Genomic DNA, 13061 nt, shown 5'->3' on the forward strand with positions numbered 1-13061 from the left:
GTCTAACTATAGGGACTTGTTCAACCTTCGGCATTTGGTCTGCCATTGGTGCACCGCAACCCACACCTTCTTTCTCTCTTGCAGTGAGATCACCATGACCTTGGAGGACGTGGCAAACCAACTGCTCTTTCCTATTCTTGGTGACGTTGACCTCGGTGCCTTGGAGCTTTCTATGAAGGAACAAGCCGTGGAGGCTGAGTTAAAGAAGGGGATGAATGGCAACGCGAAGTTGTCAGATTGGGTTGGATCTTTTTCCAAGGCTTTAGTTGCTACTCACCGTGCGGCCTTCATGACATTCTGGCTCTGTAAGTTCATTTTTGGCTCTCATTCTCATTATGTCGTGAAGCCTTTGTATTTTCGTTTAGCCATTAATATTTTTGATGGGGTGAGTCTGCCATTGGCACCCATGTTTCTAGGCCATTTGTATGTTCAGTTAGACATCCTGCAGAGTGATGAGAAGCAAGCGGGTTCCTGCCACATAGTTACTACTTCTGCCAATAGCACTATTTTGCAGCATTTGTTGTGGGAGCGTTATGCTAGGCACTTGGCAAAATGTAGGCTTGTTCGCTTTGCCAAGGAGAGATATCAGTCGTGTTCAAGAGTTATTACCAATTTTTGTGGTCGGTTTGCATCGGATTTTTCGTTGGCTTTTCATTGGGTTGGGTTGAAGCCATTTGAACATCCTGCCGTTGAGTTTTTTTATAAGGGAGTTAGGTTCTGTTGGAAAGCATATAGGAGTTTGGGTACAGGTTTTACATGTGCTGATTCTATCAAGGGTCCTTTTGTTGATACTGCTAGGCCCACTACCCCATTGACTGGTTTAGACGAGAGGGGTATCACTTGGCAGCCACCAATGCTGGGTGGTTGCCTTACTTGGCCGATGAGGGGATTTGGTTTGTACATTATTCTGCTAATAGGATAAGGAGATAGTTCGGGTTGGATCAGGATATTCCTGATGACTTTTCTGCTATTATGGAGTCTCCTACCTCCATTCGGCCATTCTTATGGCACAATGCCTTTGAGTTTTGGAGTAGGTGCTTCATTATAGTTACCATCCCATGCTCACAAAAGGAGGGTATTTGCACTACTGTAATGCACAGGTACTAGCAAGCTGTGATGATCTCATTTGAGTAGGAGGTTTTAGGTAGCCATGGGTTCTCCCTCATTCCTCCTGATGGCCTTTATGCAATTATTTCTACCAATCCTCAATTGCTTCTTCCCACCAAGTCTGTGGTAGCATATGCTAAGAAGCAGAGTTAGTCTGCTATATTTGAGTGGGATGCAGAGGAGAAGGGGTGGTTCTGGTATGCTGATGACTTTCCTGCGGGTTGGGAGAAGAGAGTATAGATGACAAACCTACCTGTGTCAGCAAAGAGGGGTTTTGCGCCTCGGTCTGCCAAGCCTAAGTTTGCCAAAAAGGGTGATGACTCCTCTGAGACTTGTTCAAATATTGTGCCTTTTGATGGCGGCCTTCCTTCTATAAGTAACATAGTCTTGGAGAGGAGAGTAGTGTAGTCTCTTTTGCCAAGAAGTATTAGCGTAGTCTCCATGAAGCATACACTATCACCCGGCATGCCCTTTCTGCTCTTGGGTAGCGAGTCTCCACGTCTTTTAGAGCGTGACTAATGTAGTAGACTGGTTGCTCAACACCACTCCCATCCTCTTGGGCAATCAACACACCTATGGCATATGAGTTGGTGGCTAAGTAATGCAGTAGTGGCTTTTTACGGATTGAGGCTTGTACTGTAGGAAGCTTCATCATAATCTGTTGTAACCTCCTAAAGGCTGCCTGTTGTGCTTCTCCCCACTAAAAGCTTTCCCTCTTCTTGAGTAATCTAGTGAAGGCCGAAGTAATTGATGCTAAACCAAGGATAAATCTCCGAATGTATGAGACTTTCCCCAAGAAACTCTTCAACTTTTTCACCGTGGCAGGCGGCTTCATGGTTGTTATAGCCGTGGCCTTGGCTGGGTCTACATCTATTCCTCTGCTGTGAACCAAGAAACATAAAAATTTCTTAAAAGATACTCCAAATTCATACTTGAGGGGATTCATTCTCAATTTGAAAGCTCTACACCTTTCAAATACTTTCCTTAATATTTGGCCATGATCTTCTCGCATTTTTGACTTCACAACTATGTCATCCACGTAGTCTTCGAACTCACAGTGCATCATGTCGTGGAATATGGCCATCATGGTACGTTGGTAAGTTGCGCCTGCATTTTTTAACCCAAAAGGCATCACAGTATAGTAAAAGTTGCGTATGGGTGTTCTGAAAGTAGTTTTCTCCACGTACTTTGACACCACCTCCGGTTTTTTTCAGATTTGGCGAGCATCTGGAATAGCTAGTGAATTACAACTCTATTGTACCGCAATTGGTGCATTGTTTGCAGCTTTAATGCTTTTTGCTGGTTGGTTCCATTACCAAAAAGCTGCTCCAAAATTGGCTTGGTTCCAAGATGTAGAATCTATGTTGAATCACCATTTAGCAGGGCTACTAGGACTTGGGTCTCTTTCTTGGGCGGGGCATCAAGTACATGTATCTTTACCGATTAACCAATTTCTAAATGCTGGAGTGGATCCTAAAGAGATCCCACTTCCTCATGAATTTATCTTGAATCGGGATCTTTTGGCTTAACTTTATCCCAGTTTTGCTGAGGGAGCAACCCCATTTTTCACCTTGAATTGGTCAAAATAATCAGGTTGTACCCACTAAACCCGTCCATGAATGATAATATGGTGTTCCCTACTACAGAGTCTATCAACAAGTCCATGTTTGGCAGCGAGAATTCATCTTTTGGGCAGGCTCTATTGAGATTTCTAAAATCTACACAACACCTTATCTGCCCATTCTTCTTCTTTACTGGCACGATGTTGGACAACCAATGTGGATGCTGGATGGGCTTTATGAAACCCACAATCAGCAGCTTCTGCACCTCCTTTACTATTTGCTCTTCTATTTCAGTGTGAAATGCCCTGGTAGGCTGAGCCATTGGCTTGGCCTCAGGATCCACATTCAATGTGTGTACCACCAGCTCGGGATCCAACCTGGGAATTTCGCTATAATCCCATGCGAAACATCCTTAAATTCTTTCAACAATGATATCAATTCTGACTTTTCTTTCTTTGATAGTTTTGAACTAATTGATATGGGTCTCAATTCTTGTGGATTAGTCCCCAGGTCAATTTCTTCCAATCTTTCTTCTGCTGTAATTTGTACATCCTTTTCTTCTGTAACTCTCCTCTTTCTTCGTATCACTTTCTTCCTCCGAACCTTCTTGATCCACGCTGCACACCAAACTCTTATGCTGCAGTTCTTGCCTGGGGCCCTCTTGCGCATCGCATGTGGGCCCCACACGCCTTCATAATTTGTAGATGATTCTTTCATCAAGGGCTGAACCTTGACACATTGTAGTGCGTCACCTGCCTCCAAAGTGGGTGCTTATTTCCTTTTCTTCTTCTGCAACAGCAGTTTCCTCAGATCGGGCTCTAGGTCATCTCGGATGTCTTCCCACCTAGACACAAAGGTGCCCTGTGGCTTTGATACTAAGCTCTCCCCAGTTGGTGCCCATTTGTCGTAGAACATAGTTTCTACTAGATGAGCCTTTTCTTGTTCGAAGGGCGACGGGTTTGCCACTATTCGTATCATTCTATCATTCAACCTTTCTTTCACGCACTAATGATAAGTGAATGGAACCAGTCAGTGCTTATGCAACTATGGTCTCCCAATAGCGTGTGGTATGAGACCTCTGTTTTCACCACATGGAAGCAGGCCAAAGAGGCTATTGGTCCCACCTTCAACTACAGTTGAATGTGGCCTGCGGTGAATTCACCACTTCCCCTAAATCCTGTTACTTTCATTGGACATCCCTAAATCTTTCTTTCTGAAATTCCTGCTGCTTGCAAGGTGCTCAGTGGGATGAGATTCACAGAGGCAATTGTATCTATCAAAGCTCTCTTGATAGGGGTTTGATTTATGGATGCTACTAAGTAAAAGGGCCTCCTATGATCCGAGTATCCTATCTCCATATCTTCACCACTGAAAGTGATTTCACTTACATCGTACAAAAGGGCTCTGTCATTTGTGACTTCTGCTGTTAAACATTCTATTCCTGCCCAGAGGCAATGCTTACCAGGGCTTTTGTAGCTATTCTTCGTTCATTTACCATGAGCCCCAACTGGTCAAATAAGTTCTTGAACTTGGAACTTTTCTATAAGGTGGTAATTGTTGCGACAGGCAGGGCTGGACTTTCCTCATCATCCTCCCCTAGATCTATGCAAATGACAATTACTGCTATGCCCTTCCCTTTGTGGTTTAGGAGCAGGTTTCTTTGAACTTCTAGCTGGGACAACTCTAGAGTCCCTTCCTTGATTCTTCGGTGCACTAGTCTACAGAGCGCCCAACATTCTGTGGTAGGATGTTTCACATAATTGTGCAAGCGGTAGAAGCATGGTCCCTCGGCTCTTCTTCTGTGGGCTCTCTAGAAAGTTGATTAGGCTTAAAGACTCCGTCTGCTATCTATTTATCTAAAAGCACGTCTTGCTCTTTCGGGGTACATAGTAGTGGTGGAGGGGTGTCGTATTCCATTTCGCTAGCTTTCCTCTTCCTTTCGCCAACGGATACTGCCATAGCCTCTGGAGTGTTCCTTATATCGAAACTTGGCTTTACTGATTAAGTAGTCTTCCTAGCTTTCTGCAACAATTTCACAAACTGGGAGATTTCCAGATTCTCTAGGACAGCTCTGTACTCCCTGATCATGTTTACCACACACATTTCTACCAGTGTCTTTTCTTTACAATGATTATAGCAATCAAGTGCTATGTCTCTAAACCTTTTGATGTATTCCATCAAATCTTCGCTGCTTTTTTGCTTAATTGCTTATAAAGTTGCAAGCATTACTGTTTCTTCTCCATGGAAGTATTTAGTACAAAATACGTCCACCATGTCATCCCATGTTGGTATTGACCCTAGTTTCAGATCGATGTACCAGGTGTATGCACAGTCACATAGTGATTTAGAAAATTCCTGAAGGCATAAGTCCTCTTCTGCCGCATAAAGGCCAAGTGTATCAATGAACTTGCTCACATGCTCGATGGCACTTCCCTTTCTGCCATAATATTGTGCAAAAACTCGTGGTTCATACCTCTCGGGGTATAGCTCGTTGAGTATTCTCAGTGGGTAAGAAGGTCTCCTTGTGTAAAACCTTTCTTTAGACACTTTGGCCCTCTTTTGTTCCGAGAGACACTACAACAAATCAGACTTTTTTCAAGGGTCAAAACCCCTAAAAAAAGTATTAAAAAACCTTGAAAGAAGTTATTTTAAGACTCCAACCGACCCTTGATAACCTTTGAAACATATACCGTCGAAAAGGAAATTTTGAGAGCCTTCGTGCCCCTCAAAACAAGTGCTCTAATCTTATTTTGAGGGTCAAGAGACCCTTAAATAACCTTTTACCAAGGTTTAAAAGATTTATATTTACAACCCTTGATAAATAAGGTTATTTAAGGGGTTTCTTGACCCTCAAAATAAGATTTTATTTTATTAAAAAAAAAAAAACCACAATCATGCACTATATATATATATACACACATTCATGTTGAAACTACCATATTGAAAAAGCATAAATCATAGTAAAAGATAATAGAACAACGGGAAGAGAAGTTAGACATGGTAGCAAGTGGTGGTGAATTGATGCCAACCATAAACCTGGCAATTGATTAAGAAAGCGTAAAACAAGAAATTAAATGGCTGCACAAGAACCCAAATACACAAAGTGAAAAGTATCAACAATCCTATATGATCAAACAATCATTAGGGGAGAGAAGCATCTATAAAATCCCCCAGGAAAATTTGAATATACCATAGCTTTAACAGACACACAAGTCTAGGCCTATCACTTATCAGTTTAGCAGAATCAAAAACAACACAAATTCCTCAATGATTTGAAAGTCCACTATGCAGCAACAATGGAGAACCACAAGAAATCATCACTGGGAACTGGGAACCTGAAAGGCAGATACAATATCATCAGTATGGCCTTGAAAATGACCAATTTGCAAAAGGGGAAAAAAATAAATCAAAAGAAGATACTTATATGATGCAAATAGTAAACAGTTCAGAATATCTATAAAGCTGCCATCCAAATACCATTAGGCACAAATAAGCTTCAGAATTTTTTTATTTCATTTTTTGTTAAGTAAATAAGCTTCAGATTTATTTTATTTTATTTTTTGACAAGTAAATAAGCTTCAAAATTCTCAGGATGGCATCCATTATGACATTGTTAATCTTAAAGACAAATCATGTATCTATTGAATTCTATTACAGGAGAAACTATGATAGTATGGCACCCATCAAAGTTGATGGGCCACACCATTTTTTATGTATGATGGTGAAATTTTGATGTAATGTGGACCATTCAATATGTAAGAATCTATCATATGATAGATAATAAGGTGGAAACTTTAAATTTAACCCTTGTGTTTACAAGAAAACAAAGGTTTTTTTTTTTTTTTTTTTTTTGGCTCTAAATATGTCATAAAATTCAGCATACATATAAGTAAAGATATAGACCATTTTACTTCACCTATTCAAGCAAACTTTGAAAATTGTTTGATAGGATGTGTGTGGAGCCTAATTGCTATGTTGGTTATGCCATGGGTTTGAAGGCTAATAAGTGGCCCCTGTTAGTGTCAAATTGGCATCTGTACTACAACTATTGGGGGGATTTCCTGTATTTGAGAATACATAAAAAGCTGTAGGTGCACTAGATCAGTAACAAGATGTATCAATCCGAAAAGCAAGCAGGAAAATAGCCTTACAAATTTAACAATTTGAATAAACTGTTATTGACTATCAAAATCAGCAATTAATTAAATTTTCACCCAAATAAATTCAGCTATCAAAACATCAAATTTAGTCTTATCTAACAGAAATCAAAACAGCATTCAAATTTACGAAGGTTATAGCTAATTCTCATCAATAATCTTAACAAAAGCAAGATAGATATTGTGCATCGAAATTATAGCTAACTCTCATCAATAATTCTCATCAATAATCTTAACAAAAGCAAGAACATTATGGAACTTTACAAGCATGTGCATCGACATCTCATAGGGGAAAATTGTATACGTAAACAACTCAACAAGTCATTCCAAATTTATCCAATAGTACTAAAATAGTCACTAGCTTGAGTTAATCTTCATACCTTAGTGATCACCACTAGATTGGGCTGATTGCGAGGTGATATAACTGAACATCCGCATCATCATATTGTCATAATGTGCTCTTTGTTCAGCCATTTGACTAGCTTGTTGTTCCTCAAAATGTCTTCTTTGTTCTGCCATTTGAATAGCTTGTTGTTCAAGCATGCTTTTGAGGTGCTTTACTTCTCCTTTCAACTCTGCATCAGTCTCTATTTGTTTGTGTTCAGATTCTAAGCGTTTTTGTTCAGATTCTTGGAGTCGCTTCTCAAGATCATACATTCTAGATGAGGAGAAACCCCATAACATGGAAGGAGTGACTCTAGCCCCATAGCCACGAACTCGTCCATGACGCTCAGGTCCTAACACCTCCACAAACATTTGATCTTGAGATATTTGCAATGCCCCCTCATTCACTTGAGTAGTAAGATTCCTCAATGCCACCTAAAAAGAAAAGTAACTTGCAACAAAACCACATAAAAATATACTATCTATATTAATATAATTAGAAGATTTCATACCAATGCATCTTGTGTTGATTCATTTATTGCTTGCCCATTAGCTTGCACATGGGTGATGTCAAATAATTCAATTCTATTAGGGCTATGACCTGTCTTCTCTTTCTACCATTTGACAAAACAAATAGAAACAAATGCAAACAAGAATCAGAATATTGGACATGTTTGATAATTAGGTCAGACTTCACAAACATATCATTATTAATTATTTCCACAGAAAAATAAGACATTTAAAAGGTAATATCAAGCTCTCATATCTGGCCCAAAAAGAATCATGTTAAAGCTGCATATCTACAAGACAGGACACCTTTCCAACCCAATAGTCAGAATGCTTAGATCTGAAACTAAAAATGCTTTCCTTTACAGTACTTAGCCACTAAATATAACTATATAAAAATGGCTTTGCTAACTAATGAAAGTAACAACAATCACACCCCATATATGAAACTAACAATTATATTTTGAATTGTGGATAGTAAGCATTTTGCTTAGATATACCTCTTCCGCTCTACATTGTTGGAAACTTTTTGAACCAGAAGTGTGGATAATATTGTTTTTGTCCCGATTTTCCTTGTTTTTCAAACACAAGTCCTACATTTAAGAATGATAAGTCAGTCCTATAAACCAACAAATCCACAAGACAATAGTCAAGAATAAATTTGATAAAAAATTCTTTGTAATGGTACCATATAATCTTTCTGGCTCCACAAATCCACGAGACAATTCCAATCATCCTTCTCGAGTCCGGGTGGAACATTTGCTCGTGCCTCTTCTGTTGCTTCACCATATGGCTTAAACCACTTTTTTTTTAAGGAGTCACGATAATTTGAGTAAGGGCTACCCATTTGTTGCCAAACCTCTTGCTCTTGACCCTCAACTTTGAAATACTCCTACAATAGAATTAAACATAAATACACAAATAAAAAAAATCATAGAAGCTGCTACTAGATTTTATTATACTACTTACCAATACTTTATCAAAAAGCTTCCTCTTGTTGATGTATGGTACTTTTTTCCAATCTGTGAACTTTAGAGGTACATTTTGTTGTGCCCTAACAAGTGTTGTACATTCATTTATTAAGTCACGAGAATGAGGCCCTACAGGTCTTCCATTCAACCAACCAAACTCATATCTTTCCCCTCCCTTGAACTCTTTGGCCAGTTTAAGATTCCGAGTAGGCCCTCGCCCTTTCTTCTTCCCTATGGGGAGAAAAATAAAAATAAAAATCACCTCAACTTACAAGAATAGTATCTTCAATATAGTATTAAAAAACTTGAAAGCATAATTTAAAACTTACCTTGATGAGTCAGATAATTTCTACTTCCTTAGCACCACTTGTGCTAACTCCAACTTTGCTACCTTCGTTTGCCATTAATAGAATCCCCTTACTTTGATCAATCCAATATATGTTAGCACTATTTATCATATGCATATTTAATTAGTTTAGTCAATACACGCATATTACCATATAAATGAAACATATACATAAATACACGATATAAAACAAATGAACATGTAACTATCTAGATAAGTCAAGAACATAACTTTCAAGTAAATAAATTACAATCATTTTGAAATGTTTAATCTCATTAATTCATATCAACATCATTCATATCAACATCATCCATATCCACAAGTCTGCTAGGTATGTCCACCCTATCTAATGAAATAATAGCATCATCTTGATCATCAGTACTTGTGAAAACCATTTGATGCCCATGTGAATCATTTTGTTGGTATGGCTCTTGATCATCATCTTCTTCATCATCATCATTTTCCTCCTTTGGAGATGGCATATTGTAATAATTTCGAGGTTCTGTTTTTATAACAAAATGCCACTGAGGATTCCTCATGCTTTTCACATAAAATACTTGCTCGGCTTGGCATGCTAACACGAAAGGTTCATTACTCTTTAATGAACGTGTTACATTCACAAGAGTTCGGCCATACTTGTCAACCATAATTCCTCTACCACAATGGTCAACATCCCTCCATTCACATTTAAACATTGCAATCTTATTGCCTCCCATGTAGTGTAACTCAATGATATCAATTAAAACACCGTAATAATCACGATTGCCTGTACTTGCATCTCCTTTTACCAAGACTCCATAACTTTGAGTTCTTCTGCTACAATCGACTTCATTTTTTCGAAATCTAAAACCATTGACAATATACCCATTATAACATACAGTTTTTTCTAATGGTCCACGAGCCAAATCAAAGAGTTGCTTGCTCACTTTCCTTTCATCATATAATTGAGTAATCTATTCAAAACAAGTTCAAAATCAATACATCATTATAATTGACTCAAATTAAGCATATAAAACAATTATAATAATTTCCATATAGATAGAACTTACGTGACTTTCAAACCACTCTCGAAACTGTTTTTTATGCTGATTCTCTACATTCTTAACACTTGCCTGTTGAATCATGTACTTGTGCTCCCTAGATAACAAAAGATGCAATTACATTGTAAACAACTTAGAAGTTTAAGAAGAAAGTGAACTCTATGAGAAATTAATATCAACTGCATTTCAACTTACTCAATATATGGGACCACTTCATCGCAGTTTTTCAAGACATATAAATGTGCTTGCATCCACTCTTCTTGACTAAGTTGACGTGAGACATATCCTCTACCTAAAGCACGACCAATTGGAGAAAAAATGGGCAATCCTTCATATGGCTGTAAACGATCTCCATCCCAATTTCGTTCAACTCGATTAAATCGAGTCTCAATACCATGAAAGTATCTTGAGCAAAATGTCAAGCATTCATCTATCAAATACCCTTCTGCAATAGAACCCTATGGATAGGCAGGATTACGAACATAATTCTTTAGTGTTTGCAAGTATCTTTCCATTGGGTAAATGCATCATAACATCAAAAAATGATGGAGGGAACATCATTTCCAACTGACAAAGTGCTATTGAAATTTGAGATTCCATTTTCTCCAAGTCATCCACACTTAGCACCTTTGAGCAAAGTGCTTTAAAGAAATTACTCAGCACAATTAATGGTTTAGACACTTTTGCAGACACTTCTTCTGGCAGCAATCCATCAATTGCTAAAGGAAGTAAGGTCTCTAATAAGATATGGCAATCATGGCTCTTAAGTCCAGATATCTTCCGGTCTTTTAGATTCACACATCTAGCAATGTTTGAGGAATAACCATCAGGAAACTTTACCTCCTTTAAGAATCCACAAAAATCTCTTTGCTCGTCGACAGATAAAGTATAACATGCAGATGGGAGCTTTAAATATTCCCCACACGATATTAGATGTAGTTCCTCCCTAATGCCCATAGCTTTTAGATCAAGACGAGAATTCAAGTTATCTTTTGTTTTTTTCTTAGTACTCATCAATGTCCCGATTAGACTATCACACACATTCTTCTCAATGTGCATAACATCTAAATTATTTCTCAATAATAAGGTTCTCCAATATGGTAATTTGAAAAATATACTCTTCTTCAACCAATTATCTTTTTCATTTAACTCATCATGTTTTCTCTTCTTCGCACCGTTCCTAAATATCAAAAATTCAAGATCACATAATTGACTAAGCACATCATCTCCAGATAGTTGTTTAGGGGATAAACCAATCTCTTTCTTACCATCAAATTTCTTAGATTTCAATCTCCATCTATGCATGATTGGCAAGAAGCGTCGATGCCCCATGAAACAAAACTTTCTTCCATTTTGCAAATAGGAAGAACTTGTTTCATTATGACAAGAAGGACATGCCAAAGCACCCATTGTATTCCAACTAGAAAGAATCCTATATGCTGGGAAGTCATTAATTGTCCATAAAACTGCTGCACGCATATTGAAATTTTGATTTCTAGAGGAGTCAAAAGTAGTAACACCAACTTCCCATAATTTTTTCAGCTCATCAATTAATGGTTGCAAATAAATATCAATTTTAATTCCCAGACCTTTCGGTCCTGGAATGAGCAATGCTAGCATAAAATAAGATTGCTTCATACACATCCACAGTGGTAAATTATACGGAACAAGGACAATCGGCCATGTGCTATGAGTGGTGCTCATGTTTCCATATGGATTAAAACCATCACTTGCTAAACCCAACCTAACATTGTGCTTCTTAGAAGAAAATGACTCGTGTATCTCATCAAAATTTTTCCATGCCTTAGAGTCAGTTGGATGTCTTAATAGACCATCATCAACACGCTTATCATGATGCCAAGTCATGTAGGAGGCTGTCTTTTTTGACAAGAAAAACCTCTTGAGCCTTGGTGTTATTGGGAAATAACGCGATACCTTGTGAGGGACTTTTGTACCCCTTACGCTCCCTTCACTTGATTTCCATCTTGAGAGGCCACAAACTTGACACTCACTTCTGTTGGAATTTTCCTTCCAATACAACATAAAATTACTTTCACAAGCATCTATCTTTACATAATCAAGACCCAAATCCCGAATCATCTTTTTTGCCTCATATAATGAATTTGGCAACTCTACAATAACTTTAGAAAGCGCATCATTCAACAATTGAAGCAATAGAGTAAACGATTTGTTTGTCCAACCACTAAGGCATTTAATATGAAGTAACTTCACAATGAAAGACAGTTTTGTATACTTGCAATCTTGAAAAAGTTTCTGCTCGTTATCCCCTAGTTTTAGAAAAAAGTTAGTTGCATCATCATTAGGCTCTTCAGGAGTACCATCGCCACTCGAATCTCCAACTACATTACTGGCTGCATTAAAGGCTGCACAATAATCTTCTACCATCTCACTCAAGCCATCCCCATCTGACTCATCATCACTATCTAAACTATCACATGTTTGAAAATGTCTCTCCTCACCATGTCTAAACCAACGAGTATAACTTGGGAGAATACCAATAGTAAGCAAATCAGCCTCAACATCATCTCTGGTCTTTGCAAAGTAGTTATTGCATTTTTTACACGGACAATAAATTTTATCCCCCATTGTTGTATGCTCAAATGCAAAATCAAGGAAGTCTTTAATTCCTTGTCTATACTCGGGAAGAGCTCTATTCCTGAGCTTTACCCAATTCCGTTCCATCTAAAGTTGAATTAAAATTTTTTTAAAATCTTCAATGAGGGACACACCTTAAGTTGTCCTCAACCGGAAAAGAGTACTAAATCCAATGGAAAAGCCTGCATAAAAGAATATTTCAATGTAGAGTTTGAGACATTATATAATACAATAGATAAAATACACAATATAGAATAAAGTACTTGATGATCTTAAGCTCTAAGAATATGATAAAAGAGGAACCAAAAACAATCTACCAACCCACTGTTTCTATGACTAGAAACAGTTTTTTTTTTTTTTTTTTTTGTGAA

General features: G+C 38.0%; 2 protein-coding genes and 1 long non-coding RNA gene across 3 annotated transcripts; all 3 read right to left on the bottom strand.

Moving 5' to 3' along the window:
* Nucleotides 1-5775: 5775 nt before the first annotated feature.
* LOC142639034 (uncharacterized) lies at nt 5776-7346 on the bottom strand. The gene is made up of 2 exons (XR_012845112.1): nt 7207-7346; nt 5776-6004 (listed from the first exon to the last, which is right to left on the bottom strand). It is a non-coding gene; the product is annotated as an uncharacterized LOC142639034 (long non-coding RNA).
* Nucleotides 7347-7716: 370 nt separating this feature from the next.
* LOC142639487 (uncharacterized) lies at nt 7717-9092 on the bottom strand. The gene is made up of 5 exons (XM_075813653.1): nt 9080-9092; nt 8687-8919; nt 8406-8609; nt 8218-8310; nt 7717-7824 (listed from the first exon to the last, which is right to left on the bottom strand). The coding sequence occupies exons 1-5, from the start codon at nt 9090-9092 to the stop codon at nt 7717-7719; spliced, it is 651 nt and encodes a 216-aa protein (XP_075669768.1).
* A 217-nt stretch (nt 9093-9309) lies between these two features.
* Nucleotides 9310-12777, bottom strand: LOC142639488 (uncharacterized). The gene is made up of 4 exons (XM_075813654.1): nt 10553-12777; nt 10270-10479; nt 10084-10171; nt 9310-9987 (listed from the first exon to the last, which is right to left on the bottom strand). The coding sequence occupies exons 1-4, from the start codon at nt 12775-12777 to the stop codon at nt 9310-9312; spliced, it is 3201 nt and encodes a 1066-aa protein (XP_075669769.1).
* Nucleotides 12778-13061: the final 284 nt, after the last annotated feature.

Source organism: Castanea sativa, chromosome 6, assembly GCF_040712315.1.
Source record: "Castanea sativa cultivar Marrone di Chiusa Pesio chromosome 6, ASM4071231v1".
Taxonomy (NCBI): Eukaryota; Viridiplantae; Streptophyta; class Magnoliopsida; order Fagales; family Fagaceae; genus Castanea; species Castanea sativa.